Source organism: Bubalus kerabau, chromosome 20 (assembly GCF_029407905.1).
Source record: "Bubalus kerabau isolate K-KA32 ecotype Philippines breed swamp buffalo chromosome 20, PCC_UOA_SB_1v2, whole genome shotgun sequence".
Taxonomy (NCBI): domain Eukaryota; kingdom Metazoa; phylum Chordata; class Mammalia; order Artiodactyla; family Bovidae; genus Bubalus; species Bubalus kerabau.
Window position 1 is genome coordinate 53,055,557 of NC_073643.1, and position 23,881 is coordinate 53,079,437.

The 23,881-nt window shown below is 59.9% G+C and overlaps 3 protein-coding genes and 1 long non-coding RNA gene across 9 annotated transcripts in view; 3 read left to right on the plus strand and 1 right to left on the minus strand.

Annotated features, from left to right (window-relative positions):
* Nucleotides 1-11,002, plus strand: part of COL7A1 (collagen type VII alpha 1 chain) — a 30,794-nt gene extending 19,792 nt beyond the window's left edge. The window contains exons 76-118 of one of the 2 annotated variants that reach the window (XM_055557745.1): nucleotides 153-221; nucleotides 297-341; nucleotides 457-519; nucleotides 668-712; nucleotides 1,036-1,071; nucleotides 1,199-1,234; nucleotides 1,370-1,414; nucleotides 1,623-1,655; nucleotides 1,733-1,795; nucleotides 1,889-1,924; nucleotides 2,004-2,084; nucleotides 2,218-2,286; nucleotides 2,428-2,463; nucleotides 2,541-2,582; nucleotides 2,737-2,781; nucleotides 2,877-2,921; nucleotides 3,485-3,520; nucleotides 3,606-3,665; nucleotides 3,808-3,915; nucleotides 4,095-4,166; nucleotides 4,266-4,301; nucleotides 4,803-4,862; nucleotides 4,985-5,029; nucleotides 5,257-5,292; nucleotides 5,405-5,440; nucleotides 5,515-5,571; nucleotides 5,698-5,769; nucleotides 6,288-6,359; nucleotides 6,589-6,624; nucleotides 6,888-6,968; nucleotides 7,218-7,271; nucleotides 7,357-7,410; nucleotides 7,485-7,547; nucleotides 7,980-8,042; nucleotides 8,129-8,245; nucleotides 8,429-8,506; nucleotides 8,594-8,647; nucleotides 8,819-8,867; nucleotides 9,524-9,556; nucleotides 9,705-9,791; nucleotides 9,983-10,072; nucleotides 10,163-10,360; nucleotides 10,675-11,002. In XM_055557745.1, the coding sequence (XP_055413720.1) occupies nucleotides 153-221; nucleotides 297-341; nucleotides 457-519; nucleotides 668-712; nucleotides 1,036-1,071; nucleotides 1,199-1,234; nucleotides 1,370-1,414; nucleotides 1,623-1,655; nucleotides 1,733-1,795; nucleotides 1,889-1,924; nucleotides 2,004-2,084; nucleotides 2,218-2,286; nucleotides 2,428-2,463; nucleotides 2,541-2,582; nucleotides 2,737-2,781; nucleotides 2,877-2,921; nucleotides 3,485-3,520; nucleotides 3,606-3,665; nucleotides 3,808-3,915; nucleotides 4,095-4,166; nucleotides 4,266-4,301; nucleotides 4,803-4,862; nucleotides 4,985-5,029; nucleotides 5,257-5,292; nucleotides 5,405-5,440; nucleotides 5,515-5,571; nucleotides 5,698-5,769; nucleotides 6,288-6,359; nucleotides 6,589-6,624; nucleotides 6,888-6,968; nucleotides 7,218-7,271; nucleotides 7,357-7,410; nucleotides 7,485-7,547; nucleotides 7,980-8,042; nucleotides 8,129-8,245; nucleotides 8,429-8,506; nucleotides 8,594-8,647; nucleotides 8,819-8,867; nucleotides 9,524-9,556; nucleotides 9,705-9,791; nucleotides 9,983-10,072; nucleotides 10,163-10,360; nucleotides 10,675-10,691 (2,553 nt within the window). In that variant the 3' untranslated portion in view covers nucleotides 10,692-11,002. The remainder of the gene's footprint in view (nucleotides 1-152; nucleotides 222-296; nucleotides 342-456; nucleotides 520-667; nucleotides 713-1,035; nucleotides 1,072-1,198; nucleotides 1,235-1,369; nucleotides 1,415-1,622; nucleotides 1,656-1,732; nucleotides 1,796-1,888; nucleotides 1,925-2,003; nucleotides 2,085-2,217; nucleotides 2,287-2,427; nucleotides 2,464-2,540; nucleotides 2,583-2,736; nucleotides 2,782-2,876; nucleotides 2,922-3,484; nucleotides 3,521-3,605; nucleotides 3,666-3,807; nucleotides 3,916-4,094; nucleotides 4,167-4,265; nucleotides 4,302-4,802; nucleotides 4,863-4,984; nucleotides 5,030-5,256; nucleotides 5,293-5,404; nucleotides 5,441-5,514; nucleotides 5,572-5,697; nucleotides 5,770-6,287; nucleotides 6,360-6,588; nucleotides 6,625-6,887; nucleotides 6,969-7,217; nucleotides 7,272-7,356; nucleotides 7,411-7,484; nucleotides 7,548-7,979; nucleotides 8,043-8,128; nucleotides 8,246-8,428; nucleotides 8,507-8,593; nucleotides 8,648-8,818; nucleotides 8,868-9,523; nucleotides 9,557-9,704; nucleotides 9,792-9,982; nucleotides 10,073-10,162; nucleotides 10,361-10,674) is intronic. The other variant, XM_055557746.1, reaches the window with a different exon arrangement.
* A 1,021-nt stretch (nucleotides 11,003-12,023) lies between these two features.
* On the plus strand, nucleotides 12,024-12,362 carry UCN2 (urocortin 2). Its single transcript, XM_055557598.1, has one exon. It carries the CDS (start codon nucleotides 12,024-12,026, stop codon nucleotides 12,360-12,362), a length of 339 nt encoding a protein of 112 aa, XP_055413573.1.
* Nucleotides 12,363-15,245: 2,883 nt separating this feature from the next.
* The window catches only part of PFKFB4 (6-phosphofructo-2-kinase/fructose-2,6-biphosphatase 4), a 41,240-nt gene continuing 32,604 nt past the window's right edge, over nucleotides 15,246-23,881 (plus strand). The window contains exon 1 of one of the 5 annotated variants that reach the window (XM_055557845.1): nucleotides 15,246-15,368. In XM_055557845.1, the coding sequence (XP_055413820.1) occupies nucleotides 15,305-15,368 (64 nt within the window). In that variant the 5' untranslated portion in view covers nucleotides 15,246-15,304. Of the gene's footprint in view, nucleotides 15,369-18,918; nucleotides 19,078-19,154; nucleotides 20,921-20,996; nucleotides 22,532-23,881 lie in introns of those variants that run through there. The other 4 variants (XM_055557849.1, XM_055557844.1, XM_055557848.1 and 1 more) reach the window with 4 other exon arrangements.
* LOC129635156 (uncharacterized) lies at nucleotides 17,260-18,450 on the minus strand. Its single transcript, XR_008706126.1, has 2 exons — nucleotides 18,250-18,450; nucleotides 17,260-17,419 (listed from the first exon to the last, which is right to left on the minus strand). It is a non-coding gene; the product is annotated as an uncharacterized LOC129635156 (long non-coding RNA).

The window sequence follows — 23,881 nt, forward strand, 5'->3', positions numbered from 1 at the left end:
TCTGCCCAAGCCTGTGACTCCTGTCACCAAGAGGCCACTGGTGGCTTGGGCCCCAGAAGCTCCGTGCGGTGACTCGGAACCCACAACCCTTTGGGACGACCCATTCCTGCTGCCGAGACAGTACAGCTCTGCCCTGTATCCTGTGCTTGTAGGTGGCCGTGGACGAGCCAGGTTCCGGGCTCTCCAGAGAACAAGGACCCCCCGGATTCAAGGGCGCTAAGGTCCGTGTGCGGGCTCAGCCTGGGGGCCACCCCTGCCGTGGCACCAGGGCCTGGCTTGACATGTCATTCCCACAGGGGGATCCAGGCAGTGATGGTGACCGAGGCCCCAAAGGAGACAGGGTGAGACCTCCTGTCATCCCACCACACTGTTCCCCTCCTCCGCAGGGGGCGTGCCGGGGTGGTGTGTGCGTGGGCACCCGGCAGTGATGCTCAGGGTGCGACACTCCGCTTGCAGGGTGAGCCGGGCAGCAAGGGCGACCGGGGAGAGCCTGGACAGAGGGGTCCGAATGGCAGCCCGGTGAGTCCTTGCCCCACAGCACCACGTGCGTGCAAGCGCACGGCTCTCACTTGTGTCATCTGGGCTGGAGTCTGCTCTGCCCGGGACTGTCTCAGGGGAAGCTGGGATGGGGGACGAGACGGTGTGGCCATAAACACGTTCTCTCTAGGGTCTGCCAGGAGAGCGCGGCGTGGCTGGGCCCGAGGGGAAGCCGGTGAGTGGAAGCAGGAACAGCCTGGGCTGAGTTCTGGGGCACAGTCACCCTTTTGCGGTGTGCTGGCCCCTGCATGCAGGGCCACCTGTGTCCAGTGATGGGGTGTGCCTGGTTGCCCAGGTCCAAGCGCACATGTCTGATGGCTGTGTGTGTGCACAGGCCCATGTGTACTGTCCATGAGGGGCAGTTCATGGGTACGGAGTGACTTGTACCTGGGAGGGGTGAGGGTCCAGAGGTAGGGCCTCCAGGCAAAGGTCTCCAGAGGGCAGGAACAGGCCCACGGGAGGCCAGATTGAGGCTCAGCAGCTCCCTTCTCTGTACAGGGTCTGCAAGGTCCACGGGGGACCCCTGGCCCAGCGGTGAGTACCCCAGAATCCTGCTCCCTTCCTAATGGCACCCCCTACAATGGGCAGTCCTGCCTCAGTTTCCCTGGAAGGGTAGGACTGACTCCCTGCCCCCCAATTTGGCTCTGTCTTTCTCCCACAGGGCGGCCATGGAGACCCTGGACCACCCGGGGCTCCGGTGAGTGGCGGGGAAGCACCGCCTGGTGGGCATGGGACAGGCATCAGTCCCCACATCGGGTGGAAAACTTGTGTTAGTCCGTAAGTCCAGGTGCAACTTGGACCCTTGTTTCCTGCCCTTGATATTTTTTTATAGGGTCTTGCTGGCCCTGCGGGACCCCAGGGACCTTCTGGCCTAAAGGTGAGTATAGGCATGTGTGGGTGTGAGGCTGGAAGAAGGCAGGGACTCAGAGCAACCTGTCCACCAGGACAATGTCTGCCAGCCTCCGGGGACCTCACTGCGCCACTGAGCACTAAGGTGCCCCGTCCACGCGGGCTCTCCTTGTGGACCAGGGCTGAGGGGCCTCTGGTCCATCTGTCGGCTCATTCAGTGTCTGTGTTTTTGGCAGGGGGAGCCCGGAGAGACAGGACCACCAGGACGGGTGAGTGGCCCAGCCCATGGGGAAGTCACAGGGAGCTGGGCGGGGTTGGCACTGCCCTCAACTCCCGCTTCCTCCAGGGCCTCCCTGGACCTACTGGAGCCGTGGGACTTCCCGGGCCCCCTGGCCCTTCAGGCCTGGTGGTGAGTGAGGCCCCTGTGGGGACACACGAAGTCCCTGCCCCGCTGGGTCCCCTGCTCTCCATGTTCCTCTCACATCCAACTTGTTCCCCACAGGGTCCTCAAGGGGCACCGGGTTTGCCTGGACAAGTGGTGAGTCCTGGGGGTCAGGGCCGGGCTCTGGGGCTCGGAAGTCAGCGGGCAGGCCCCTGACAGAGCTCTTCCGTCTCAGGGGGAGACGGGAAAGCCGGGAGCGCCGGGTCGCGATGGTGCCACTGGGAAAGACGGAGACAGAGGAGCCCCCGGCGTGCCGGTGTGTGTTCAGAGGAGCTCGCTGCGGGCCTGCGATGGGGGCTGTGCAACCACGTGCCTGCAGGGAGAGAAGGGCTGGGAGGCAGGGGTAGCGGAGGGAGAGGCACTGACTTCTGCCCGCTGTTCTGCCATAGGGGTCACCAGGTCTGCCGGGCCCTGTCGGACCTAAAGGAGAGCCGGGACCCATGGGGACCCCTGGACAGGTGATCTTTGCTCCTGACCCCCAGCTTCCACATCAGCTCCTCTGCCCAGCCCCAGGCTTAGTCTGTCCCTCCCATCTGGATGGCGGGGTAGGGGTGGGGAGGTGGCAGGAAGTGGGGTGACTCACCAGGCATTCCCTGCAGGCTGTGGTCGGGCCCCCTGGAACAAAGGGAGAGAAGGTGAGTGTGGGGGAGGCCCTGGGGTGGGGGGCAGGGATGAGGGCTGAGGAATCCCACTGACCTTTCTCTCTCATCAGGGTGCCCCTGGAGCCCTTGCTGGAGACCTGGTGGGAGAGCCGGTGAGTGTGGAACCCCCAGCACACAGGTCACCCACCCCGTGACCCTCACGTTCCATGATACGCCCCACCCGGCCCTGGCCTCCCGCTCCTTCTTTGAGTCTCTGCTGTCTGGGACCCTGACACCCATGTGTCCTCCTGACCCCTGTATCCGCAGGGAGCCAAAGGTGACCGAGGACTGCCGGGGCCGCGGGGCGAGAAGGTGAGGTGGGCCTGGCCCCAGGGTCTAAGCGTTGGGCAGGGAGGGGTACGGTTGGGTGGCCACACACCCTCACCCTCACCCCACTGTCTATGCAGGGTGAAGCCGGCCGTGCGGGGGAACCTGGAGACCCTGGCGAAGATGTGAGTCTGGGGTCCGGGCGAGTCCGAGTCCAGGCTGAGGAGTGTAGTCGTGCACGTGAGGGAACATTCCCGGGGCTGGGCACCTCTGAACCTGAGCCTGGCCGAACGTTCCAGCACTCGGGCTCCTGCTCCCGGAGCACACGGAGGTTGAATCTCCTGGCTTGCACGTGCTCCTCCTAGGTCTCCTGGCCCTCTCTTGTGAGCACGCTTGCTCTGGTCTCCTCTCCTGGTCTCGGGGCCTGTGGGAGTTCTGTGGCCCTTCCTTGGTCATGTATTGGTGGTGCCCCTTCCCCCGCCCTGGCTTTGCTCCCATATCCAAGCTCCTGTCTGTGGTCATGTCGTGGTCATGTTTGTGGTCATATCTGTGGTCATTGCTAAGCTCCTTGGACTGGGACACATCTGAGATCCCACCTCTGTCTGCACTCCCATGTACCTGCACTCACATCCCTGGTCCCAAATGCCCGTGGTCACCTCCGAGCTCCCCTGGGAATGTTTTGGGACCATACCTGAGCTCTGGGTTCATGTTCCTGCTCTCAAGTGCTGTTTACTTCGTTTTCTCTTAGGGTCAGAAGGGGGCTCCAGGACCCAAAGGTTACAAGGTATATGTGCCCTAAGGCATTCCCGATGAGGGGTTCATCGTCCCGAGACACCCTGAGCCTGATCTGACTCCTCTTTGCCTTGAAGGGTGACCCAGGAGTTGGGGTCCAGGGGCCCCCTGGGCCAGTTGGCCCTCCAGGTCTAAAGGTAAAACCGTACCCCGTACCTAGTGGTGGGGGCAGAAGGTGGGGTGGGGGGGCCTGGAGGTGGGAGGAAGAGGGTCTTCAGGGGCTAGTCCTGGGAAGGGGTCCTGCTGGGGCCATCCCTCCCTTTGCTATCTCTGTTCCAGGGAGACTCAGGGCCCCCCGGACCCCCTGGACCTCCTGGTATTGTGGGGTTCCCTGGTCAGACAGGCCCTCGAGGAGAGCTGGGGCAACCGGGCCCCAGTGGAGAGCGGGTAAGGGGGCCAAGGGTTGCGTGTGGGGACTTGGTGGGCCCAGGACCTCTGGATCTGGTTGCGGGTGGGGAAGAGGAGGGGACCCAGCCCTGCCCAGGGGGCTCCTGGTCTTGGGGGAACAGCATGGGAGGAAGGTTCCCCAGTCTCCCTTCCCCTCTCTTGCCTCATTTTTACCATAGGGTCTGGCAGGCGCCCCAGGGAGAGAGGGAGCCCCAGGTCCCTTGGGGCCGCCTGGACCACCTGGGTCAGCGGTGAGTGGAATGCCCCAATGCCCCATGTCTCTGATTGCTGTGTGTTGGGGACTTAGCTGGGGGCTGAGCCACAGACTGATTTCATCTCGCTGCCCACAGGGAGCACCTGGGGCCCCTGGACTCAAAGGAGACAAGGTAGATGTGATAATGCTGCTGGCCCTCTGCTGCACCGCTGCCTCCAGCCTCCGCTGACCCGTCCTCCCCTCCAGCCTCCACTGACTCGCCCCTCTCTCCAGCCTCCGCTGACCCGCTCCCCACTCCAGCCTCCGCTGACCCGTCCCCCTCTCCAGCCTCCACTGACCCGCTCCCCGCTCCAGCCTCTGCTGACCCGTCCCCCTCTCCAGCCTCCACTGACCCGCTCCCCGCTCCAGCCTCTGCTGACCCGTCCCCCTCTCCAGCCTCCGCTGACCCGTCCTCCGCTCCAGCCTCTGCTGACCCGTCCCCCTCTCCAGCCTCCGCTGACCCGTCCTCCGCTCCAGCCTCTGCTGACCTGTCCCCCACTCCAGCCTCCGCTGACTCGTCCCCTCTTCCAGCCTCCACTGACCCGTCATCCCCTCTAACTCCCGCCCACCTCCCGTGACTCTCTGCCCTCCACCAGTTCCCCTGACTGACCCCTGGTGTCCCATTGATCTCCAGGGGGACACTGGAGCAGGGCTGCCTGGGGCCCGAGGAGAGCGTGGGGAGCCCGGTGTCCGGGTGCGTATGTCCTGTCCTGCGGCCGTGGCTACTGCAGGGAGCCACACTGGGACTCCCTTCCTCATGGCTCTCGCCTCTGATTTCCAACTTACTGAGTCACTGAATCTAATGTCACCATCCAGGGTGAAGATGGCCGCCCCGGCCTGGAGGGACCCCGAGGACTTGCGGTGGGTCCCCTGGGGGAGAGGAGCAGTGGCGTGACCCAGTCCCCTGCTTGAGCCCTCTGTGCCCTTGGGGGTCTCCACAGCCTCTGCTGCCCTCTGCTTCTCCACATCTGCTCTCTGGTCCCTTGTCTCCCCCATTCCCCGGGGCCTTCCAGTCCTCCCCTGCACCCTGAGCCATCTGCCCACTGGTCCCCCCAGATTCCCTTAGCTCATTATCATCTCTCATGCAGGGCCCCCCAGGCAGCCGGGGAGAACGTGGGGAGAAGGTAAGGATGTGGAGCAGAGGCCCCTGGTGTGAGTGTGGGTGGGGACGGGTCTTATAACTCAGGATCTGGGGCTTCACTACTGGAGTGAGACCCACATTCTTCTACCTGACAGGGTGACCCTGGGGCCTTGGGACTGAAGGGTGACAAGGTGAGTGTGGGCACGGGAGAGGGCAGGGGACTCAGGGTGCTCCCGACTCCTCTGACTTCCCCCTGTCCACTCAGGGCGACTCAGCTGTGATTTTGGGGCCTCCGGGGCCACGGGGTGCCAAGGGGGACTCGGTGAGTGGGTCTGGTCCGTGTGTTCGGGGGGCTTCTGTGCGGGGTGGACCAGGGGATCTGAGATCTCAAACCCTCAGAGGGTAAGGGACTTGTAGCCCTTGACCCTGATTTCTGGCCCTGACCCAGGGTGAACGAGGGCCTCGGGGAATAGATGGTGACAAAGGACCTCGGGGAGACAGCGGGGAACCTGGAGAGAAGGTATGGGGACGAGGTTGGGCTGTTCTATACAGGGTGAGGAAGGGGGTCCTGCAAGCTGGAGGGCCCTGGGGAGGGTCTGTGAGGACAGAAGCAGAGGATGGAAGAGGGATTTCTGGGGGTCTGAGGGGAAGGGGTTCTGTCAGCTGTAGCAACTATGGGGCAGCTGAGAGAATGGGGACTCTGTGGGAGGGGCTCCAGGGCCTGGATGTGAGGTTGGAGGGCAGTCTGGACTGTGGCCCCTGTAGGAGCCCTGTGGGAACAGGAAGGGGGCTCCTTGGGTGTTAGGGGTACTCCAGGTAGGGCTGGGGCCCAGTGGTAAGAGGAGTGGCAGGAATCGGGGGTTCCGGCGTGAGAAATGAGCCACCCCACGGCCAGGGTCTCCAGTCCCAGCCATGAGCGTGGGCTGGTGGGAAGGGGCCTTGGGGGCCTGTGTGCGAGCAACTGGCAGGTTCCGGTCTTGCTGGGAGCCTGCAGCCTGCTCTGGTCCTGATCGTGGCCCTCTCCTGTCACTGCTGCAGGGCACCAAGGGAGAGCCTGGTGACAAGGGCTCAGCCGGGCTGCTGGGAGCGCGCGGACTCACGGGACCCAAGGCAAGTCCCATCCCAGGCACTGACCCGGAGCCATGGGTCACGCCCGCCTGTCCGGGGTGTCCCCTGAGCACTGGAGGGTTCCCGCCTCCCTCGCTGTTGGCCCCACGCGTACTCACACGGGCTGGTGTGCAGACCGGGCCCTGGCTGCAGTCGCCGAGGGTGGCAGATGGGCCAGCACGGGGGACAGTGGCACTGAAGGGCTGCCCTCTCTCACCTGCGTTCCCCACAGGGCGAGCCTGGTGCCGCAGGGATCCCCGGCGAACCGGTAAGGTGCCCCTGCCACCCCACCAGGGACCCCGGCCCCGTGTGGTGACCTTTGACCTTATAGTGAACCAGCTCTCTCCAGTTGTCCAGGGACCCTACCTTCACAGTCTCCCCTGTGGTGGCTCACACGTCCCCGCGGAAAACCCTGCCCTTCCAGCGGCTCTGGCCCCCATGACAATTCTTACCCTATGGTGTTCCCTGTCCGTTACAGCCAGAGTGATTCCCTTTGAGCCCTCACTGAACTCATTAACACCTTTCCCACAGGGATCCCCAGGAAAAGATGGAGTCCCTGGTGTCCGAGGAGACAAAGGAGATGTTGGCTTCATGGGTCCCCGGGGCCTCAAGGTGGGAAGGGGGCTGGCTTTTTTTTTCCCATAATCAGGACCTGATGTTGGAGGGTGAAGTATCCAGGGTCAGAGGTCAGGTATCTGGGGTCAGATGCTGTGGTATCTAGGGTTGAACATGAGGTGTTAGGTCAGAGGTGGGAAGATCAGAGGTTGGAGTACCTAAGGGCAGTTTGGAGAGGGGTTTCAGGGTCAGGGGTCATAGGTGAGGTATCTAGGAGGTCACTTTCTTACTTCTTTTTTCTTTCAGGGTGAGCGGGGAATTAAGGGAGCCTGTGGCCTCGATGGAGAGAAGGGAGATAAGGTACAGGGGTGATGAGGAATATGGGGGGATGTGGGGTCTACGGGGCCTGGGGCCTAAGGCTGACCCTTGCACCTGATTGCTGCAGGGAGAAGCTGGTCCCCCGGGCCGCCCAGGGCTGGCAGGACGCAGAGGAGAGCTGGTGAGTGTGGGGCACCCCCAGAGTGAGGAGCGGATGGGTGGGCCAGGAATTGGCTAATGTCTTCTCTCCTCCAGGGGGAGCCGGGTGTTCCAGGCCAGGCAGGAGCCCCTGGGAAGGAGGGCCTGATCGGTCCCAAGGTAAGGGGGTCCCTCCACAGTGGACAGTGGGGTTCAGGATTGGGCAGGGACAGCAAGATAAGGTTGTGAAGGTTTTGGGTCAAGGGAGGTTGGGATACTGTGGGGTGGAGTGGGGTTGGTCCTGAGGTTTCAGGGTGGGTTGGGGTCACAGTGGGGATTGTGGGGTGGGAGGCGGCGCAGTACATGCCTCAGGGCTGAGGGTTAGGGTGGTCGAGGTCAGGGGAAGGTTGGAGAGTCAGTGAAGGGGAAATGGGTGGGGCCCGGGTAGGGGGCATCACAGTGGGGCGGGGTCCTGGGAATCATGGTGGACTCAGGGTCTCTGGCTGGTAGGCCACAGGAGCTCAAGGTGGTGGCCATGGGGCCTGCGGGCTCATGGGGGCTGAGTTGGGGAGGCTGAGGCAGAGGGACTCTCGTGCCTCTTTCTGTTCCCAGGGTGACCGAGGTTTCGATGGGCAGCCAGGACCCAAGGGTGACCAGGGCGAGAAAGGGGAGCGGGTAAGTGGAGGCTGAGGTCATGGCGAACTGAGGGGCCTGGGGTCTCTGGAAGCTCTGATCACTGACCCTGCTCTCTCCCTCCCCAGGGACCCCCAGGAGTGGGGGGCTCCCCAGGTCCCAGGGGCAATGATGGCTCTAGTGGTCCTCCTGGGCCGCCTGGCAGCATTGGTCCCAAAGGCCCTGAAGGACTTCAGGGTCAGAAGGTGAGAGGCCCTGACTCCTGACCCCTGAACCTCACTGACCCTTCCGCAACCTCCCTGACCTCTGACTCTACAATCCATTCCCCCAATATCCTTGCCCCAACCTCTGAAACTCCGGTCCCAAATTGTCCTACTTCTGACCCCCACTGCCTCTGACCCTGCTCACTCAGTCCATGTGTCTGACAGGGTGAGCGAGGTCCCCCTGGAGAGAGCGTGGTGGGTGCCCCTGGGGCCCCTGGAACCCCTGGAGAGAGAGGGGAGCAGGTGAGTGGGAATTCCTGGGCCTGGGGTCAAAGGCTGGGGGGTCCGTGAGGTCAGAGGTCACAGCTCAGCCCTGTGCATTGCCCACAGGGGCGGCCAGGCCCCACGGGGCCCCGTGGTGAGAAGGGAGAAGCTGCGCTGACGGTGAGTGTGTGTGGGGCGGGGGGGCGGGGTGGTGCCCTGCCTCCTTCTCCTGACCCCTTGGACCCTGGGCCCTGACTCTGCACTGTTCCTCCACGATCCCTGCATCATGTACCCTTTGTCCTTCCATGACCCGTGGGTTCCTTCATGACCCTTGTGGTCTTGGGCTCCTAGGAGGATGACATTCGGGGCCTTGTGCGTCAGGAGATGAGTCAACATTGCGGTGAGTGGGGTGCAGCCCGGAGTCTCCTGGGTCCCATCCCCACTGCATCCCTGCACCCCTAGACAGAGGCAGGCAGCACCCCCAGAACGTCCAGGGGGCAAGCAGTCAGGGAGGCGGGTGGAGACAGATAGATACACAAAGTATGGGTGTTTCAGGACAGACATGCTTACAGGACTCCCCCAAGTGGAGACCCGGGCAGAGGTGGGCGCACACGTGCTCCTGTGCCCAGGATGGCCGTGTGTGGAGGGGAGGAGGTGTGAGCAGAGCTGGCTCCTCAAGCCAGGTGTGGCGCCGGGGTGCGGGGCGGGGGCTCTGACGGCCCTGGGGGGCATCAGAGTGAAGCTCGTCTCCTTCCTCCTCTGCCTTCTCCCTGTCCTTCTCCATTCCTGCCGGCTCCTGACCCTTTGCCTCTCTCCCTCTCTCTCGCCTTTGGCTGGCCTGTTCCCCTCATCTCTCTTGCCCTTGGTCCACTTCTCCCCCTTGGTCTCTTTCTCTCCCTGTGTCTGCTTCCCTTCCTCTCCCCCACTGTCTGTCACTCTCTCCGTCCCCTCCGTATGTCTCTGCCCTCCGTGAGCCTCTCTCCCTGCCTCTTTCCACCTCTGTCTCCTGTTCTCTGTTATTGTCTCTCTCCCTGGCCCCTTCTCTGCCCTCTCCAGCCTGTCAGGGCCAGTATATCGCATCTGGATCACGTGAGTAGTTTTCTGGTATTTTCTGCTCCCGGAGCTTGCCTCGCGCCAGGCCCTGCTGTGCCCATTGCCTGGGTCGTCTCAGCAGGGGCTTGGTGAGGGCGGCCACCAGGCTGACCCCCGGGCCCCGGGCCCCTGCTCCCGGCTCCAGGGCCTCTCCCGAGTTATGCAGCAGACACCGCTGGCCCGCAGCTCCACCCCGTGCCCGTGCTCCGCGTGTCCCACGCAGAGGAGGATGGTGAGGATGGCTGCAGCCTGGGGGGCATGTGGGGTGGGAGCACACACGCACGGGGCCGCTCGTGCATGCATGGCTCACGCTGTGTGTACAGGGGGCACATGCAGGGAACACGTGTGGGAGGCCAGGGTTGGGCCACACGAACCGGGCCCCACAGTGGCCCTGCTCACAGCACCCCCTTACTGTGCGTGCAGGCCAGGTGCCCCCCGAGGACGATGAGTATGAATACTCTGAGTATTCCATGGAGGAATACCAGGACCCTGCGGCTCCTTGGGATGACGTTGGTGAGGAAGGGGGCTGGGCCCAGAGTGGCGTGGGGAGGGGCAGGCCGAGCCGTCCCGGCTGACCTCTCTGCCCCACCCTGTTACCCCCAGACCCCTGCTCGCTTCCACTGGACGAGGGTTCCTGCAGTGCCTACACCCTGCGCTGGTATCATCGGGCTGGGGCGGGGGGCACGAAGGCCTGTCACCCCTTTGTCTACGGTGGCTGTGGAGGGAATGCCAACCGTTTTGGGACCCGGGAGGCCTGTGAGCACCGCTGCCTGCCCCAGGCGGCCCACAGTCAAGGGACAGGTACGAGCGTACCTCCATTCCAGTAGGGGCCTGCCCAGATTATGTCCAGGGTCAGGATCTGGGGTCAGAAGCCGCGCCCGCTCCCCACCCAGACTGGGGGACCTGGGACAGACCCCGCCTCAGACCAAAGAGCTGATAGAGAAGCCCGGCTCTGGGTGGAGTCCCCAGTATGGTACCCCTCAGTGCTCCCTCCCTTAAAGACCTGAATAAGGACCCCTTTCTGTGGGAAGAGCCCCCACACCCACTGTGTCCCCGGCTCCCCCATCCTCTGCGGCCCTTGCGTTAAATGGCTGAACCCCGCCTGCCCTGCTCAGGTGCTGCCCAGAGCTGAGGTCCAGTCCAGCATCCCCTGGAGGAGTCGGTGTCTCAGCTGGACCCTGCTGTCCCTCCCCCTTGGTGCTAGAGGCCTGTCTGCACGTGAGCGTGCGTGAGCGTGTCCGTTATTTCAGTGACTTGTTCCACGGGTCTCGCCTTCCCCTCAGTGGACAGACCCCCATTGTGGCTGCTGCCTCCCTGGCTGATGACTCAGTGTTGGGGAGGCTTTGGGCAGTGAGCGGAAGTGACTGAATCCAACCCGCCCCTTGCCCCACGCTAGTGATGACATGGTGCTGATTCTGGGGGGTCATTAAAGCTGCTGTTTTAAAAGGCCCCTGTTGTGACTGTTTGCGGGGGGTTGGGTGTCAGGGGGGCAGGTTTTCCCTGGGAGGGCCGTGCTATCCGAGTGGGTACAGAGTCCCTCTGTCCAGCCTGTCACTGTCCTGTGACCCTCAGCCCCCAACTTGTCCCCAGAAAGAAGACAGGGTAGGGGCTGAACGTATGCCTTCACTGCCCCCCAGGAGAGGATGAATCATGGGTGGGGGGCAGCCTCAAGCCAGATAAATGGGCCCCGAAGGGGGTGGAGGAGCAGACCAGTACAGAGGAGCACTGCCTGGCACAGCTCACCCCAGAGGAGGCTGCTGCTGGTGAGCCTGGGGTCGGGGGATGGACAGGACCGTTGGGGTAGAGTGGATCTGGGGTTTGGGTCAGTGGAGGTCTCGGGTCTGAGGCGCCCTGGGACCTCTGATTGCTTCCTTGTCTCAAGGACGCCCATTCCTGCCTGCCTTTCTGTGCCCTGGATCTGCAACATGCTTTCTCGTGCAAACCTCAGACTCCCCTTGGGTCGCTCTGTGTCTCTCTTTGCATCCTTATTTCCATCACGCTGTCTCTTATTCTTCCGTTCTCCCTCTATTTTGCTCCATCCCCCTCTGATACATCTCCATCTCTTTCTCCCTCTCCCTGCCCTTTCTTGTTCTTGTTCTTGTTCTTCCTCTCCACCCCCTGCCATCTCTCTCTCTCTCTTTTAAATACATCCATATCCAGATACACCTGTGGCTTTCTGTCTCTGGGTCACTCCATCTCTTTGTCCATCTCTGTCTCATTCTCTTTCTCACTCTTTCCGTCCCTCTGACCCCTTCTCTGCCTGGCTCTGTCTCAGTTCTCTCTGTGTCACTCTGGCTCTCTCCTTGTCCCTTCATCTCTGCTTCTGTCCCTCTGCCCCTGGTCTGGCCACTCTCTCTCTCTCTGCTTTCCCCATCTGCTTTCTGCCATCTGCCTCTGTCCATGGGCCACAGCTAACCAGAGCCCCTGCCTTGAACCTGTTTTCTCCTTGCAGCCTGACTACACGATGACCAGGTGGGCTCTGCTCACGCTGATGGTCCTGACATTGGGCAGGACCCTGCTTGTCCCAGCAACCCCCACCCCAGGCTTCCAGCTCCTCCCTCAGAACTTTCCCCAGGCCACTGCCTGCCCCGTGACCTCGGAGAGCCCCTCAGCCAGTACCACGGCACCCTCCACTGCTTGGGGTCGCCCCAGCCCTGACCCCCACCCTGGCCCCCGCATCACCCTCTCGCTGGATGTCCCCCTTGGCCTCCTGCAGATCTTACTGGAGCAGGCCCGGGCCAGGGCTGTGAGGGAGCAGGCTGCTGCCAATGCCCGCATCCTGGCCCAGGTCGGCCGCCGCTGAGCCTGAGGGAGGCCGTCAAAAGGATGGAGCCACCCTGGATGGAGGAGACAGGCAGGGCAGCGGCGGAGCTGAACCTACATCTGGACATGGCGCATCTGGACTCCGCCACATGGAGTCACTGTCATATCAAAGTGCCTCACAGAGTCACAGTGTATGTGGACAGCATGCACGTGGCCACGCCAGGTTGCCAATGGACTCTAGCCACTCCTAGGAGCCCCCCAGACTTACCGTATATGTCTGGAGAGCTTGGACACTACCGTGGATGGTCACTGCCACATGGAGTCTAGTCATGGATAGGCCCCACAGTCAAGAGCTTCCGGACACCATCATACAGGGGCTCCGTAATGCCACTTACAGGAACCTCAACACAGGATACCATGGCTGCATCGGAGAGAACCGCCCATCTAACGCCAGACACAGAGGTCTGCCCTGCCCCCACAGGTCACCACACAGACAGGTGCTGGCGGAGGTTCCCAGGCAGCACCAACCCCAGACGGATGGGGGCATCTCCAGGCATAGATGGACGCTCGTACGTGGGAGGTCTGTGGCTGTGGCAGCCTTTCTTGTGTGTGTGTTTCGGGGGCAGGGGGGGTGTTTATACGCATCAGATCAGATCAGATCAGTCGCTCAGTCGTGTCCGACTCTTTGCGACCCCATGAATCGCAGCACGCCAGGCCTCCCTGTCCATCACCAACTCCCAGAGTTCACCCAGACTCACGTCCATCGAGTCAGTGATGCCATCCAGCCATCTCATCCTCTGTCGTCCCCTCTTACTCCTGCCCCCAATCCCTCCCAGCATCAGAGTCTTTTCCAATGAGTCAACTCTTCGCATGAGGTGGCCAAAGTACTGGAGTTTCAGCTTCAGCATCATTCCTTCCAAAGAAATCCCAGGGCTGAGCTCCTTCAGAATGGACTGGTTGGATCTCCTTGCAGTCCAAGGGACTCTCAAGAGTCTTCTCCAACACCACAGTTCAAAAGCATCAATTCTTCGGCACTCAGCCTTCTTCATAGTCCAACTCTCACATCCATACATGACCACAGGAAAAACCATAGCCTTGACTAGATGGACCTTTGTTGGCAAAGTAATGTCTCTGCTTTTGAATATGCTATCTAGGTTGGTCATAACTTTCCTTCCAAGGAGTAAGCGTCTTTTAATTTCATGGCTGAAGTCACCATCTGCAGTGATTTTGGAGCCCAGAAAAATAAAGTCTGACACTGTTTCCACTGTTTCCCCATCTACTTCCCCTGAAGTGATGGGACCGGATGCCATGATCTTCGTTTTCTGAATGTTGAGCTTTAAGCCAACTTTTTCACTCTCCACTTTCACTTTCATCAAAAGGCTTTTGAGTTCCTCTTCACTTTCTGCCATAAGGGTGGTGTCATCTGCATATCTGAGGTTATTGATATTTCTCCCGGCAACCTTGATTCCAGTTTGTGTTTCTTCCAGCCCAGCGTTTCTCATGATGTACTCTGCATATAAGTTAAATAAGCAGGGTGACAATATACAGCCTTGATGTACTCCTTTTCCTATTTGGAACCAGTCTGTTGTTCCATGTCCAGTTCTAGCTGTTGCTTCCTGACCTGCATACAAATTTCTCAAGAGGCAGGTCAGGTGGTCTGGTATTCCCAGCTCTTGAAGAATTTTCCACAGTTTATTGTGATCCACACAGTCAAAGGCTTTGGCATAGTCAATAAAGCAGAAATAGATGTTTTTCTGGAAGTCTCTTGCTTTTTCCATGATCCAGCAGATGTTGGCGATTTGATCTCTGGTTCCTCTGCCTTTTCTAAAACCAGCTTGAACATCGGGAAGTTCACGGTTCACATATTGCTGAAGCCTGGCTTGAAGAATTTTAAGCATGACTTTACTAGCGTGTGAGATGAGTGCAATTGTGCGGTAGTTTGAGCATTCTTTGGCATTGCCTTTCTTTGGGATTGGAATGAAAACTGACCTTTTCCAGTCCTGTGGCCACTGCTGAGTTTTCCAAATTTGCTGGCATATTGAGTGCAGCACTTTCACAGCATCATCTTTCAGGAGTTTATACGCATGGGTGGCTGCATCTCTGTGTATCTGACAGCTGTTTGTGCGTATGAACAAGGTGTGGGCCTGTGAGGGGGCTGGGAAGAATGGGAGCCTGTCCCCCAGATCTGCATGAAGCATGCTCAGCACACACCCAGGTGCTGTCTTACCCACACCCCTGGCTCTGCCCTTGCACACACATGGCTCAGGGGAGAAGGGAGCGCAGGCTGACAGGGTCTCTGGTTGCTCCTTCATTGAACAGTCCTGAGCCTCAGTTTTCCAAGCCTCTGTTTTCTTTTTTCTCCTCTGTAAAGCCGAGTGATGCCACCGCTTCTTGTGAGCACTGAGTGATGTAATAACCTACATGAAGGTTCCCGCCCGCAAAAAAAATCCCTCAATAAACATAGTGACTGGAGAATGGGCTAGACAAGAATCACACAGTCATGTGCCCCCAGGCAGTGACACACAGGAGGGCGGAGTCAGAGCCGCTCCTCTAACCTCCTTCCCCCGCCCCGATTTCACTGACCTGTCCTCGGTGTGGAAGGCTGCAGGTTTGGCCTAATCTCCCAACCCTATCTCCATGGTGGGTTTGGAGATGAGACCCAGCCTTCTGGAGTGTGCGGCCAGCAGATGGGGCAGGAACTGTGGGTAGTGTAGACAACTCGGGCTGGAGACGAGGGCAGACACTGGGTCCTTGCTGGAGAGAAAGTTAGCACTGTCGGAAGTGCGGCCGCCAGGGGTGCCGAGGGCGGGGGTGGGGGGGCACTGACCAAGATCTCACAGTTGTCAGCAGCCCTGGGGGGCGGGCCCAAGGCGGGGCGGAGAGGCGGAGCCATGGGGGGGCGGCGCTCTCCGGAGCCTGGAGGGCGGGGCCGCCCCAATCCCGGCCGCAGGGGGCGGCGGCCCGGGCCAGTTCGGGAGCAGGATGAACAGAGGTATGGAAGGAGGCAGCTCCCCGACGGAACCCGGGTCAGGGAGCAGCAGACGGGGTAGGCGCCGGGCAGGGTGGAGAGGGTGGGCGGACTGGGAAAAGACCTGGGGAAGTGGAGGTGGTGTTAGACGGGGGTGTGAGAGCTTTGGGGGTCTCTCCGGGATTACGGGTGCTCTGAGGGGGCATCGGTCTGTCAGTGGCAGGGAGGGGGTGGGCACTGGCGCCTCACCGGGGAGAGGGAGCTGGGCCAAGGGGGGAACTATAAATAGCTGCTTCCTCCAGCCCGGGGGGAGGGACAACCCGCTGGAGCTGCCCCAGGGCCTCCCGCTCTGCCCTTTGCTGGCCTCCAAGGGGTCATACTTGTCCAGGTTCCCCCTCAGGGGTCATACCAGCTTGGGAAGGTTCAGAGGCTCATTTGGGAAGCTTTTCATACGATGTGACTTTAGCCCTTAAACCAGCATTTCCAGGGCAACTACAGTGTGGCTTGTGCGGGTCCTGAGCGGCTCTAAGCGCCTACTGTGTGCTCTGTCCCAATCACGAATCTCTGAGCACCTCGGACTGTGTGCCCTGGCTGGTCCTGAGGCACTCTGAGCACCTACTGTGTGCCCTGTGCCAGGCGGGAATCAGCAAGTGCAGACCAGGGCCGCTCCGTCACATGGCTCTCCGCTCCCCAGTTGGAACCTCACACCTTGTGTGAGCTCGGCTCCCAGGGAGACACGGGATGATCCTTGGCTAGAAATGGCCAGAGCCACTGGGACTCCTGGGAACTCCCCAACCTCCCAGTGGCCGCAGAGAGGAGAGGAGGAGGGAATAAAGTGGGAGGGAGGCCGCCGGCTTGGGCACGGGGCTCGGTAGTGCGTGTGCACGCGTGACTGTGTGCACACCATACGTTTGCAGACTGGTGTGTGGGTCCATGTGGGATGCGCTGAGGTCCCTGGCCTTTCTGCTGCAAAGGGTGGCATGGTGGTTGGGCCAGGACTGCCCAGCCGATATGGGGACTGGGAAGAGTTTGAGGACATCCCGCAGCTTGGAGCCTGGGACACTGGGAGGAGGTCCAGTGGTCAGTGCACAGGGCACAACAGGAGCCCTCCGGCACAAGCCAGGCAGGGTCACAGGCAGGGCAGGGGGGAGGCTGAGCAGGATGTGTTCATACACAACATCCCAGGACACCTCCCACCCCTGGGCCAGGAGAGCTGGCTCAGTCTGGAATGGCCCCAAGGAGGGCAAGCCACAGGGGCCAGTTATTCTATTGGACACCTGCTGATGCTGAGGGAGCGGAAAGCCAGGAGAGCATTTCAGCGCAGGGAACGTGCAAGAGCACAGGTATGGAGGTGGGGTGTGTGGGTATAGTACACTGCATGTGGGAGGTGAGGTTCGCGAGGGCTGGCAGTTGAGCTGAGTCCATCCTGCATGGTGGGCAGGCAACTCTGTGACTCTGGGCCCTTGTCCCCTTCCTCAGTTTCCTATGTGAGAGGTGGAGCCACAGCAGGGGAGATGGGGAATATCCTCAGAGCAGATGTTGACCCTGGCCGAGGGGAGGGGCTCCAGGCTCCTCCTGCTGTTGACATGTGGCCCCGCCCTGGGTATGGGGACTTGGGAGGGAGTGTCTGAGTCAACCCAGAGTCAGACTGGGGAAGAGTGGGAGGTACAGAGTCACTGCTTCCCTGGGAAGCCGGACTCAGACTTTTGGACATGGAGTTGGCTTCCCAGACCTGGTCCTGGCCTCCTGCCCGACCCTGGCTGTCCCTGATCCCCAACCTTTGACTAACACTCCAAGAGGGCCAGGGAGGAGAATGGTAGGTCTGAGAAGGTGCAGGATGTCTGTGGATGTTAGAGGAGGTAGACTCTTCAATGAGTGCTGGGGGTTGGACAGGGGTGGGTGTGTGGTGACAAGGTCTCTGAGGCTGGCATGGCCCCAGAATGGCCTTGGTAGTGGCCAGGAGACAAACAGGAGGGCTGTGTCAGGAACAGCATGAGTGGCTTTGGAGAAGTAGGAAGTGGGTGGGAGGTCACCAGGGGCATGCTGCTCATCAGGACCTGCCCGTGGGTGTGCCGGCTGCTGGGCATGAGGCAGGGAGGGAGGTGGCCGGTGGACACTGAAGAAGGAGGCTGAAAAAGAGCGGAAGTGGTTGAGTCCGTCTGAGGTAGGGACTTCCCTGGGGAGGCAGCTTGAGCTGCTTCCAGGGAAGGTCTGTGTGGGCTTCTAGGAAGTGTACCTCCTTAACCTTCCCTCCCTGTGAAATGAGCAAGACATCTGCATCAGTCATCTCAAAGGTCTTTGCCAGGCTCTGAAGGGCTGGGCTGGGACTTGGAGGACTGACTCAAGGCAGGAGTGTGGCAAGTTGGGCAGAGGAAGCCACGCTGCCCCTGTGGCGCACTGGGTGGAGCCTTTGCCCCATGCCCCAGCCCCTGACTCCCGGCCGGGCACAGGTTAGGTTGAGAGGCCTTGGGGATGCAGTGGTCCTACCAGGGGATGTGGTGGAGGACATCGCTAGAGGGCAGTGTGACCCAGACTGGAGCCGTGTCAGCTAAGACCTTGGCAGAAAGTGTACAAAGCTCAAGAGGCTGGGCTGAGGAGACAGAGGAGTCAGGACTGGAGAGAAAGAGCCAGGTGTGTTCCTGAACCTCTGGGTCTCTCCCCTGCCTCTTGCCTCCATTGCATATTTAGAGACAGGAGGGAGATACATAACATAATAAATGATAGCATTACTGGGCTTTAGAACGGATTTCTCAGACATGGACACATTTAATCCATACCAGAATCTTGTCCTTGATGACAGTACATATTCTGTTTTCCTGATGAAGAGGCAGAGGCTCATTAAAGAACAAGTGTGTAAACTTAATGGTGTAAAATTTAGTTGGTAAAAATGAAGTCCCAGAAGGAAAAGGAAGATATTGTCAGAGTTGGATGAGTCCCCTGGGAGCTTGGTCCTACTCACCTGCTCCAGGTGGGCTGGGGTTTAACCCGAGGTCCCCAGCAGCTAAAGCAAAGAGGGAAACACGGTCAGTTTTGAGATTTGTTCTGTGTCCCTGTCCATGAGATAAATGGGCTTTTTCAACATGGTTGAGCAGGTTGTTCCTGTGTGCAGTGGAGAGTCCCGGGACTCGGAGGGTCGGGGTGCAAGGCCAGCGGGAGAGTTGACAACCGTGCAAGTGGGCAGGTGACCAGTCACGCAGGGGCCTCCAGGTTGTTCCTGACCAAGTTTTGGGGGTCACGGAGACCTGCCCCAACCCATGCAAACCCCTTCTGAGGGTCCTGAGGTCACGCAGAACGGGAACCGCGTGTCCTAGGGGCACGCTGGGGAGCCCAGGGCGTGACGGTGTGTGAGGCGTCGGGTGTGCGGGGGCTCAGGCATCCAGGGCGGGGCCTGTACCATCTGAGCCCGGAACCTGTGGGGAGCTGGGCATGCGCGTCCTCCATCCTGGCATGTAGGGCGGGTCCGCTTGGTCCCAAACGGGCTCTCGGGCGAGCTGGGCATGCGTGGTCGGACGCCAGGCCCTCCTCGGTTGGGGTGGAGCCTACTCGACCTGGGGCGGGGCCTGCGGGGAATGGGACAGGCGTCAACGCGGCTCTGTGAGGGGCGGGGCTGAGGGGCGGGGCCTCGAGTGGCCCGAGGTGGCCAGGCTGCTGGGTTGGCAGCAGCGCAGTCGGACTCATCCAAGCCCCAGGATGGCGTCCCCACGGGAACTGACCCAGAACCCCCTGAAGAAGATCTGGATGCCGTACAGCAATGGACGGCCCGCTCTGCACGCCTGCCAGCGCGGTGGTGAGGCGGGGTCCGCGGGGAAGGGGGGAAGGCAGTGCTCGGGGATGGGTATTGATCTCACATGCACAGATGCGAACCGGAGACAGGTGAGGCTGCCGCGGCCGGTGGCAGGGAAGCAGGAACAGGTGTGAGGCCTTGGACAGGTGTAGCAGAGCAGGAGGCGGGTACAGGTGTGTGGCGTCTCGACTCAGCGGGACTGCTTCTGGCCGCCATCACCTAGGGAAGGGCGCGGGACCCTTGGCCCACCACTCTGTCCCCACCGTCTCAGGCCGTGGGGGAGGACTTGGAGGCTCGGTCTTGCTCTCTCCGCTGGCCAGAGAGCGTAAGCCGAATGGTCAGACTGGGATCTGCCGCTGTGTTGGCCCTCGGAGAATCGCTTGGTCTCTCTGAGCCTAGAACTTTCAAAGACGCCAGGGTGGGAGGAAAGCCCATCTCTGGGCCTGAAAACGAGTTTTTGGAACAATTTCAGGAAAGTGCAGATGTGTTCAGGAGAGAGACAGTGAGACCACTATGTTATATGGGCCTGTTTTTGTGTCTGTGGGTGTGCAAGCGTCCAGGTGGGGTTGTGGGTGAGTGGTAAAACTGGAGGGTGGAAACATCTAGAAGATATGCTGGAAAATCATAGAATTGTTAAGGGGCTCACGTTCCCCAGGGTCTTAGGTGTTTATTCCATTTCATTGATTGCCTGCTTGTCCTTAAATGAGTCTGCAACTTCTTTCTTTATTACCAGGAAAAACAAAGATTTAGGAGTTGCTGAAACATTGTAATGAATTTGCAAGTTGGCAGGGTCCTCAGAGAACATCTAGTCTAGGTCCAGATATCTATTGGGAAGTGGAGGTGGGGAGATGGTGTTACATGCTGGGCTCTGCCTGCCTCCTGACCTCTGCTTGGGAATGACAGGAGAAGAGAGAGTGCTTGGTGCTTGTTTTGCTTTCAGGCTGGCCTGGGGCCCTTGGCCTTGACCAGGATGTGACACCACCTGGAGGAGGAGTGTGTATATCTGTTAGTACATTATTGGTTCTGGTAGGGGTGGCCATGGCTGGGTCTTTGATCAGACATCCTGGTGGGTCCTGGCTCTGATTTTGATGTTGGTCTTGGTGGGGTGCCGAAACTGTGATCCTGCCTTTAGCTCTGGGGCCGTGGCTTTCCAGTCAATATTCAGTCCTAAGGGACCATGGCTTCACCCTAGCCAACCCTGCTTCCAGACTTCTGTGGAGGTGTGGAGGGCCAAGGCCGCTTTCTCTTGTGCTTCGAATCAGTCTGTGTTAAGGCTGTGTTGCCCTGAGTTGGTGGGTGCCCTCTGCTGTTACATAAAGGGAAAGGAGTGAGAAGGTGGACTTTGGAGGCAAGAGCACTCAGACTGTGTCGTGGCTCAGCTGGGTGACCTTGGGCACGGAGCTGACCCTGCAGGTCTCAGCTTCCTTATCTCTGGGACTGAGACAGTCAACAGCCTTGCACTGTGAGCCTCTTGATAAGTGCTTGATAAGTGCTAGCAGTTACTTTAGTATCTTGTCACCACCCTTTTTTTCTTTGCTTCTCCATTCCTCACCCTCAGGGAATGAAGCATCAGTGAACAGCTCCGTGCCAATCCCCTTTCAGGTGGCAAAGGAGCTGAGGCCCCATGGGAGGGAACTTGCCCGGTCTCACGGCCCCTGGGGCAGACCTGTATTTCTCCAGCTCTGGGTATGCGACTAAAATGTGGCTCTGGGCTGAGCACAGGGGCGCGTGACCTGGCACTGCCTCAGGGTGTTGCAGTGGGTGGGACTGTGAGATGACCCGGCACAGGAGGCCTTCCTGGATGAGGCGGTGGCACCCAAGAGGCCAAAGATGAGACCTGCACATGGTATGGGGGTTTGGGCCCCAGGCTATGGTCCCAGAGTTCATAGCAAGGAGGGAGCAAGCGGTGAATGAATGGAGACAGCATCTTAGGTCTTGAGCTCTCATTCATGAAGCATTTTACCCTCTACTTGGTGGGCTTCCAACTAGGTTGGAGGACCACAAGGACAGGTGGGAACCTGAGGTCGGGGTGGGCGGAAGCTGACTCCATCACAGGGCTTTATAGAGAAGAGGATGTGGGGACCCATCACTAGGCTGTGCTGTGTGCTGGGTTGTCCCTGGGGTCTACTCCAGCTCCTCAGGGCACCAGAGGCTGGTTGGCAGGGGGATGTCCCTGCCTCCTCCCACTCTCTGCTAGCAGTTCTGCCTCCTTTTCATAAATCCAAAGCACAGAAGGCCTAAAAGCTGTTCCCTTTCTGCTCATTGACCTGGAGGAGCTCTGGGGGCAGGTGGGGCAGGAGATGGAGATGGGCCTTGGGCAACACGGCAAAAAGGGCAGTATTTGATAGCTTTTCTTAGCCAAAAGTGTGCAAGACTTCCTGGGTAAGGACGCGACTGATGTGTGCCCGGACAGAGGGACAGATGACTTTTGGTCCCCTCTGAACAGGACCGTGATGCCAGTTTGCTTGGTTTTAAAGAACTCTCCCCTCCCCAGCCCGGCTCAAGGCAGTGGGAGCAGATACAGGTCAGGACTCAGTTCTGGAAGCCCCTCCAGGGACTTGAGGCTGCCCCCGTGGAGACACCACCAGATGGTGGTCACTGTGGAGCACCACGCTTGTCTCAGCCTCCTGGCTCCTTGGGCTAGTGGCCTTGAGTACGTTTACAGATAATTTACAGGAACTTGCGAGAAAAGCTGACTTGTGTATTTTCAGATTTCCTTCCGCACATGCCCTGTGTTCTGTCCCCTTGCTCAACATCGAGGTCCTGAGCGCCTGGAGCCGAGCTCCAGCAGCAAGCACCAGCTCTCCTGGTCCGCCCGCCCGCGGTTCAAGTGTGTTCCCTTGGTGGGGCGCCTCGGTTTGCAATTTCTCCATTGCTTGGACGTCCCTGCTGTTCTGCTGTTGCAAGCAGGGCTCTTGTGAACACACTTGTACTCTGCTTTTTCTTTTTGAGTATTTACTTGGGATCTTATCTTGAGGAACAGAGGTGATAGGTAGCTTATGGCTCTGGTGTTGTGCCCAGCCCTGACCTGCTCTCCTGCCTGCCCACCATGGCTGTGTAGGTGGCCGGGGGACATGGGGAGGAACGCTGTCGCCAAACGTGTGTGAGGAGGCCAGGGACATCCCTGGGGAGATGGAAGCTGTGAAGAGGGGATGCGGAACCCCAGCCCTGAGGTCATGGGAGGGCCCCTCACCGAGCCATGGGAAGGGGTAGGACAGATGACTTTCGGTCCCCTCCAAATGGGGCCGTAATGCCACTTCGCTTTGTTTTATTTAAAGAACTCTCCCTTCCCCAGCCCAGCCCAAGGCAGTGCGAGCAGATACAGGTCAGGACTCAGTTCTGGAAGCCCCTCCAGGGACTTGAGGCTGCCCCCATGGAGACACCACCAAATGGTAGTCACTGGCCAACACTATGCTTGTCTCAGCCTCCTGGCTCCTTGGTCATCAGAGGGACCAGGGTGAGTGCAGCTTCCCCCTACCCCGCAGTGAGTAGCTGACGGTACTGCCCTCCAGTTGCTTGGGAGCCAGCCGGGTAGGAATTGTGCAAACAGCCCAGGCTCTGGCAGCACTGGGCTGGCCCTCAGGATGCAGGGCCTTGCCTAACTTGTTTTTCTCTCGCCTTAGCCAGTGCTGAGGTTTTTCTGCAAGTTTCCTCACCCTTGCTCACCGTCAGCGGGGTCCCCTCCCCCTCACTCCTGGGACTCAGTTTGGGTCCCATTTGCCCACAGGTATTGCGTAGGAGCAGCTGAGTGCTTCCCACTGGCAAGCAGGGCTCTTTACTTCTCTTCAGGGCCTGCCTGGGGACAAACAGATGCCTCTTCACCCCAAGTCCCAAGGGCAGTCTTGAGGTGCATGTTGTTCCCTAGCCAGGCAGGCTGCCAAGGCCAGGCACAGGACACAGTTTCCTGGAAATGCTCTGGCTCTTACATGGGGAGAATGCTAGACCTTGCTGAGGGATTATCATCCTGTTTTACAGGTGACGATACTGAGGCTTGGGCTTCCCAAGTGCTGCTAGTGTTAAAGAACTCACCTGCCAATGCAGGAGACATCAGAGGCACGGGTTCGATCCCTGGATTGGGAAGATCCCCTGGAGGAGGGCATGGCAACCCACTCTAGTATTCTTGCCTGGAGAATCCCGTGGACAGAGGAGCCTGGTGGGCTACAGTCCATGGGGTCGCAAAAAGTCTGACACAACTGAGCGACTAAGCACGCATGCACACTCAGAGGCTCAGAGTTGACAGTGTCAGAACTCAGGCCTGCCTGACTCTGACCACCAGGCAGGGCTACCAATGGGGCCTCTGCACTCTGGCTCCAGCAAGGGAGACAAGTTGAAGGGTGGGGCCCAGCACTTGCAGAGCGTGTGGGCAAAGGAGGGGCAGTGACAGGTCTCCACATCTGTCTATGTGTCTGTCTGCTGTGGTTTCACCTGGCCCAGGCCCTGAGGACGATGAAAGGGAGGCTTCCGGAGGCAAGACCACGCTGAAAACTGAGCTGGATTGCGCGAGGTTGGCACTTCTGCCGCCTTGGTGTCCGTTGTAGTGGCCAGGGCTTGGGGGACTGGGTCCAGACTCTTCCCTGCCTCCAGCCTCAGCACCTCCTTTCTGGTGCACTGGCCTGGTGGCATGTGGAATGGTGGTAGGTGGCTCTCAGCTGGACCACCCTTGTGGGTATTGGCCTGTGTCTCTGGTCGCAGCCTCTTGTGGCCCTCACCCTAGTGGATTTTGAGGTACCTCCCTCTCCCTCCCTGCCCACAAGTTTTGAGCACCCAACTCTGCCAGACCTTGGGATCCCAGATGACTCAGACACTG